Source organism: Colobus angolensis, unplaced genomic scaffold (assembly GCF_000951035.1).
Source record: "Colobus angolensis palliatus isolate OR3802 unplaced genomic scaffold, Cang.pa_1.0 Scaffold215, whole genome shotgun sequence".
Taxonomy (NCBI): Eukaryota; Metazoa; Chordata; class Mammalia; order Primates; family Cercopithecidae; genus Colobus; species Colobus angolensis.
In genome coordinates this window covers 1,668,435-1,676,089 of record NW_012115322.1, presented here as the reverse complement: position 1 = coordinate 1,676,089, position 7,655 = coordinate 1,668,435, and the positions used below count along the sequence as shown (strand labels likewise).

Sequence of the window (7,655 nt, the reverse complement as noted above, 5' to 3'; positions counted from 1 at the left end):
GATCGAGACCATCCTGGCTAACACGGTGAAACCCTATCTCTACTAAAAATGCAAAAAATTAGCCGAGCGTGATGGCAGGAGCCTGTAGTCCCAGCTACGTGGGAGGCTGAGGCAGGAGAATCACTTGAACCTGAGAGGCAGAGGTTGCAGTGAGCCGAGATGGTGCCACTGTACTCCAGCCTGGGCAACAGAGTGAGACCCCATCTCAAAAAAAAAAAAAAATCCTATCAACCACAATACTATTTCTTTTTAAATATATGCTTACTCAACCTGGGGTATAGATTACAAAACGAAAGTAGAAAATAAAGACATTGGCCAAGCATGGTAGTTCATGCCTGTAATCCTAGCACAATGGGAGGCCAAGGTGAGAGGATTGCTTGAGCCTCAGGAGTTTGAGACCAGTCTGGGCAACATGATGCAACCCTGTCTCCACAAAAATTACAAAAGTCGGCGGGGCACGGTGGCTCACACCTGTAATCCTAGCACTTCGGGAAGCTGAGGCAGGTGGATCAATTAAGGTCAGGAGTTCAAGACAGCCTGGCCAATATGGTAAAACCCCATCTCTACTAAAAACACAAAAAATTAGCCAGGTGTGGTGGCAAGTGCCTGTAATCCCTGTTACTCAGGAGGCTGAGGCAGGAAAATCGCTTGAACCTGAGAGGCAGAGATTGTAGTTAGCTGAGATGGCTCCACTGCACTCTAGCTTGGGCAACAGAGGAAGATTCCCTTTCAAAAAAAATTTAAAAATACAAAGTTAGCCAGGCATCTTGATGTGTACCTGTAGTCCCAGCTACTCAGGAGGCTGAGGTAGGAGGATTACCTGAATCCAGGGAGGGCAAGGCTGTAGTGAGCCGTGATCATGCCACTGTTCTCCAGCCTGGGAGACACAGTGACATCCTCTCTCAAAAAAAAAAAAGAACCTGAAGTTGTCCATAATCCTACCACATTAATAAGATATATAAAAGTAAGCATGTGCCTACTCTCCTCACCTCTCCATCCCAGAAAGGCATTTGATAACTCTGTAGTGACCATCCTTCCAGATGTTTTTCTATTATACAAACATTATATACATGGATACTATGGGCATATTTCCAAGTCAGAGTATGATATTTAGATCATTCAAATTCTTTTTCCTGACTGCCTAATAGGTCACTGTATGGATATACCGTAATTTGTCATGTACTAATATTTGACATTTTAATATTTAATATTGAGGTGTTTTATTCTGATTTTTTTTCTTTTGTTATTCAACATTTCAATGAACATTTTAAAACCTCTGTCTTTACTCAGTAATGCTACTTTTAAAAAAAAAAAAAATAGATTCCTACAGTGCCAATTTGCATTTCTTTTTCTTTTCCTTTCTTTTTTTTTTTTTTTTTTTGGAGACAGGGTCTCATTCTGTCACCCAGGTTGGAGTGCAAGGGTGCCTCAAACTCCTAGGCTCAAGTGATTTTCCCGCACAAGGCTAATTTTTTGCATTTTTAGTAGAGATGGGGTCTTGCTATGTTGCCTACGCTGGTCCTGAAGTCCTGAATTCAAGCTGTCCTCCTGCCTCAGCCTCCCAAAGTGCTGGGATTACAGGCGTAAACCAACTTGCCTGGCTGACTCCCAATGTACATTTTCTTTTTCTTTTAAATAAGGCCTGTCAACTCATACCTAACCAATTTGCATTTTAACCAGCTGAATATTCTCTGAATTCTCTCATAATAGAAGAGCAAACAAGTATCATTAATAATCTAAGTTGAATTTTTGGTAATGTTTTTGAACACATTTTTAAATGTCTATTATCCCTTTGAACACCTATGAATTGCCTATGAATTTATATTTCTTGCCTATTCTTTGGCACTTTTGTCTTTCTCTTTTTTATTTCTAGTAGCCCTTTGTATATTAGAGATATTAACCCTATTTTCTCTCAGTCTGTCTCATGCAAAATTTTTTTATATATATTTAGGCAAATCTTCCAAATATGGGAAAACAGCAGTCTGAGAATCAGAGCATGAACTTGGAAACCAGACTGGCTGTGCTCAAACCTGACTCTGCCCATTTAGTTCTGTGGCTTTGGGCAAGCTACTTAGTCACTCTGTGCCTCAGTTTCTTATCTTTAAAATGAATATTTAAAAAGTATCCCCCTAGGGCCGGGCGCGGTGGCTCAAGCCTGTAATCCCAGCACTTTGGGAGGCCGAGACGGGCGGATCACGAGGTCAGGAGATCGAGACCATCCTGGCTAAGACAGTGAAACCCCGTCTCTACTAAAAAGAGGTGGCGGGCGCCTGTAGTCCCAGCTACTCCGGAGGCTGAGGCAGGAGAATGGCGTGAACCCGGGAGGCGGAGCTTGCAGTGAGCTGAGATCCGGCCACTGCACTCCAGCCTGGGTGACAGAGCGAGACTCCGTCTCAAAAAAAAATAAAAAATTAAAAAATTAAAAAATAAAAAAATAAAAAATAAAAAGTATCCCCCTTACCTCACAGTGTTGTTTTGGGGGTTAAATGAGTTAATAGATAAAAGCACACATTAGGATTGTATATACTCTGCTTTTGTTTATATATATTTGCAGCTCATGCCTGTGACCCCAACATTTTGGGAAACTGGAGTAGGAGGATCTCTTGAACACAGGAGCTTGAGACCAGTCTGGGCAACGTAGTGAGATCCTGTCTCCAAAAAAAAACAAAAAGAAGTCCTTTGCCTCCTGAAAAAGATATAAATATTCCTATATTTTATGTTATATAATAAAGTTTTTCCTCTTTATTTAGCACATTTTGGTCTTTATATGATGGTAAAATGTGTTTAGGTACTCTGTGCAAAGTAGGAGTCTAGCTTCGTTTCTTATAAATGTGAAACTCGTTGCTGTGACATCATTTAGTAAATAACTCATCCACCCATCACTGGTTTGACCTGCCTGCCATTCTCCTGTAATTCAGTGGATGTTCCTTCTACGAAGAGTATCTTTTTTTTTTTTTGAGATGGAGTTTTGCTCTTGTTGCCCAGGTTGGAGTGCAATGGCACGATCTCAGCTCACTGCAACCTCTGCCTCCCGGTTCAAGTGATTCTCCTGCCTCAGCCTCCTGAGAAGCTGGGATTACAGGCACACGCCACCACGTCCGGATGATTTTTTGTATTTTTAGTAGAGACAGGGTTTCTCCATTTTGGTCAGGCTAGTCTTGAACTCTCGACCTCAGGTGATCTGCCCACCTCAACCTCCCAAAATGCTGGGATTACAGGCGTGACCTACCAGGCCCGGCCCAAGAGTACCTTTTAAACACAATAGAGAGGCCAACTCGGTAGCTCACACCTGTAATCCCAGCACTTTGGGAGGCCGAGGTGGGCAGATCACCTGAGGTTGGGAGTTCGAGACCAGCCTGGCCAACATGGTGAAACCCCGTCTCTAGTAAAAATACAAAAAATCAGCCAGGTGTGGTGGCACGTGCCTGTAATCCCAGCTACTCGGGAGGCTGAGGCAGGAGAATCGCTTGAGCTAGGAAACGGAGGTTGCGGTGAGCCAAGATTGCACCATGGCACTCTAGCCTGGGCGACAGAGTGAGAGAGACTCCGTCTCATTCATAAATAAATAAATAAATGCAATAGACAAAATATCCTGTAGGACAGATTGGAGGACCAAAGGGAAAAATACAAACTTCTCTTACCCTGCTCCCTGAGGCAGTGCAACCACAGACTCTTCAGCTTGAGAATCGACCTCTGAATTCTGGGAATCTTGTTCATGAATTCTTATATTCTCCTATGAGAATGAAGAGTCTTTGAATTGTCAGCCAAATCAAAGGAGAGTAACATTTTTGTTCTTTTGCCTCCTTCCCCCCAACAGGAAATGTCATGACCTTGAAGTTTCTAAGTGATGCTTCAGTGACAGCTGGAGGTTTCCAAATCAAATATGTTGCAGTGGATCCTGTATCCAAATCGAGTCAAGGAAAAAACACAAGTACTACTTCTACTGGAAATAAAAACTTTTTAGCTGGACGATTTAGTCACTTATAAAAAAAAACAAAAAGGATGATCAAAACACACAGTGTTTATGTTGGAATATTTTGGAACTCCTTTGATCTCACTGTTACATTATTATTAACATTTATTTATTATTTTTCTAAATGTGAAAGCAATACATAATTTAGGGAAAATTGGAAAATACAGGAAACTTTAAACAAAAAAATGAAACCTCTCATAATCCCACTACATAGAAATAACAAGCGTTAACATTTTCATATTTTTTTCTTTCAGTCCTTTTTCTATTTGTGGTATATGTATATATGTACCTGTATGTATTTGTATTTGAAATTTTGGAATCCTGCTTTATGTACAGTTTTATATCATACTTTTTAAATCTTGAACTTTATAAACATTTTCTGAAATCGTTGACTAGTCTACAAAAACATTATTTTAAACAGCTGTAAAATACTCTATTGATATGAATGTTTTATACATTATTTAAGCGTATCTCTATTGTTGGAATTTCAGGTTGTTTTCATAAATGTTGTTGCAATAAATATCCTTGAACACACATATTTGTGCACCTCTCTAATTCTTTAAGACAAGGACCTGGAAATAGAATTACTGAATCAAAGGTTAATTAATATAACATTTTCTGTTTTGATAGGCAAAAATGAGGCCTCACTGTAGTTTGAATTTGCATTTCTTTATTCATGAGATTGATGGTTATATAATTTTTTGGGTTTTTTTTTTGTGAATTATTTTTCCATGCCTTTTTTTCACTATTTTTAAAAACTGGTATAATATTCTCTACTGATTTGTAAGAAATTATTATATATGTCCATGTTTGGCATATATGCTGCAATTTAATTTTTAGTTTATAATTTGTCTTTTACTTTTATGGTTTTTTAAAATATATCAAATGTTAAAATTTATTTGCTGTTATACTTGATTTTCTGAGGTCTCTTTTCTCATATGTTTAGGACTGTCAAAAGACAAAATGACAACAAATTTAGTTTTAAAGATCTTAATTGGCTTTTATTTGCAATTCTAGAATCAGGCACCTCATTTTTAAAATAGAAAGTGTTCTGATAAGCTGAACAGAGGAGGCTGGTTTTATTGATATAAAAGGGCTGAGGAGAGCAGAAACAGAAAACAAAAAGCAGACTGGTTGTTTCAAAGTTACTTTTCTTATACTTCCTTATCATGCCAGCAAAAACTGGTCTGTTTGAGGGTTTGGCTATTATCTCTCTGTGTCTCTTGGTTTCTTGGAAGGTCAGATAAACAACTAATTTCGGGTTGGTGGTGTGAAACTTTAGCATGAGGGACTCCATTTTGGTTTGGTCTTTTAGGCCTGGTGCAGAAACTAAGTCCAAACCAACGACCTCCTATAACTTTTATTTAAGAGAATAAAAATTCCTATTATAAGATATGACATGTATTCATCTACATTTTATTTTTGTGTCGTCACTTCACCTTTTTAGGTGTTACTCTGTATATGACGGGTGTTGGGGCTCAGATGATATCCCAAACTATGACACTTCGGAATGCTGACTACTTTTGTGTCTGGAATTCGTGGGTTCTTGGTCTCGCAGACTTCAAGAACGAAGCCGCGGAGCAGTGAGTGTTACAGTTCTTAAAAATAGTGTGTCCACAGTCTGTTCCTTCAGATGTTCACATGTATCTGCAGTTTCTTTCTTCTGGTGGGCTCGTGGTCTTGCTAACTTCACGAGTGAAGCTGCAGACCTTTGCAGTGAGTGTTAGAGCTCTTAAAGGCGGCACATCTGGAGTTGTCCGTTCCTTCCAGTGGGTTCGTGGTCTCGCTGGCTTCAGGAGTGAAGCTGCAAACCTCCGTAGTGAGTGTCACAGCTCATAAAGGTGGCATGGACCCAAAGAGTGAGCAGCACAAAAATTTATTGCAAACAACGAAAGAACAAACCTTCCAGGGCATAAGAAGGGACCCAAGCAGGTTGCCGCTAGCTAGGGCAGGCAGCCTGCTTTTATTCCCTTATCTGACCCCCACCCACATCCTGCTGATTGGTCCATTTTACAGAGAGCTGTTTGGTCTATTTTACAGAGAGCTCATTGGTCCGTTTTACAGAGAGCTGATTGGTGCATTTACAATCCCTGAGCTAGACACAGAGTATTGATAGGTGTATTTACAATCCTCTAGCTAGACATAAATGTTCTCCAAGTCCCCACTAGATTAGCTAGACACAGAGCACTGACTGGTGAATGCCTTTACAAACCTTGAGGTAGATACAGAGTACTGATTTGTGTATTTACAAACCCTGAGCTAGACACAGAGTGCTGATTGGTGCGTCTACAATCCCTCAGCTAGACTTAAATGTTCTCCAAGTCCCCACTAGACCCAGGAGCCCAACTGACTTCACCCAGTGGATCCCACACCTGGGCTGCAGGTGGAGCTGCCCGCCAGTCCTGAGCTGTGCACCTGCACTCCTCAGCTCTTGGGTGGTGGATGGGACCAGCGCTGCCGCCCAGGGAGCGGTGCTCATTGCTAGTCGGGGAGGCTCGGGCTGCGCAGGAGCCCATGCTGTGGGGGAGGCTTGGGCATGGCTGACTGCAGGTCCCAAGCCCTGTCCCGCTGGGAGGCAGCTGAGGTCCGCAGAGAATTTGAGCACAGTGCTGGTGGGCTGGCACTGCTGGGGGACCCGGCACACCCTTGGCAGCTGCTGGCCCAGGCGCTAAGCCTCTCACTTCCTGGGCCGGCGTCGCTGGCAGGCTGCTCCAAGTCGGGGGCCTACTGAGCCCACGTCCACCTGGAACTCACTCTGGCCCACTAGCACAGCCTGCAGACCCTGTTCCTGCCGGCGCTTCTCCCTCCACACCTCCCCACAAGCAGAGGGAGCCAGCTCCCGCCTAGGCCAGCCCAGAGAGGGGCTCCCACGGTGTAGTGGCAGGCTGAAGGGCTCCTCAAGTGCCAGCAGAGTGGACCCGAGGCCGAGGAGGCTCCGAGAGCGAGGGCTGCTGGCACATTGTCACCTCTCACTTTGAACTAAAGGAGATTGGAAGGCCTCAGAAACAAGATCTCTGTGACCTTCTCCTTCCCTGTTCCCTCTTGCCCCCTTCCTCTTCCAAAGCAAGTCGTAGAAACCAGAATTAACCAGGCGCAGTGGCTCACTCCTGTAATGCCATCACTTTGGGAGGCCGAGGCAGAGGATCTCTAGAGCTCAGAAGTTCAAAACCAGCCTGGGCAACATAGCAAGACCTCATCTCTATGAAAAAAATTTAAAAATTATCTGGGCATAGTGCCCCATGCCTGTAGTCCCAGCTGCTTGGGAAGCAGAGGTGGGAGGATCACTTGAGCCCAGGAGTTTGAGGCTGCAGTGGAGCTATGATTGTATCACTGCACTCCAGTCTGGGAGACAGAGATCCTGTCTTTAAAAAAAAAAAAAAAGCAACCAGAACCAGAATTCCTCTTCCTCAAGTCTAGTTACAGACTCTTCTACAAAAAAGCATGCCATAAAACCTAGAAAGGTCACTCTGTTCTCCTTCTCCCTGGAATACTCTCATTCCAGAAGAATCCTGCCCTACACCTAGAAGGAAGGAGTGCTACACAGAGAGGCCAAATAGAATCTAGACAGACAGGCCTTCCTGGGCCTCTCAACTTGGTCTGTTGCCATCAGATCACACGATTTGTCCAATCACATTTCTACATGGCCGTCTATTCTTGAAACCTAAACATAAAAATACAATTT

General features: G+C 42.7%; 1 protein-coding gene across 1 annotated transcript in view; it reads left to right on the top strand.

Moving 5' to 3' along the window:
* Nucleotides 1–4,509, top strand: part of TNFAIP6 (tumor necrosis factor, alpha-induced protein 6) — a 22,853-nt gene extending 18,344 nt beyond the window's left edge. The window contains exon 6 of the mRNA XM_011943058.1: nucleotides 3,818–4,509. Within this exon, the coding sequence (XP_011798448.1) occupies nucleotides 3,818–3,987 (170 nt within the window). The 3' untranslated portion in view covers nucleotides 3,988–4,509. The remainder of the gene's footprint in view (nucleotides 1–3,817) is intronic.
* The last annotated feature ends 3,146 nt before the right edge of the window (nucleotides 4,510–7,655 follow it).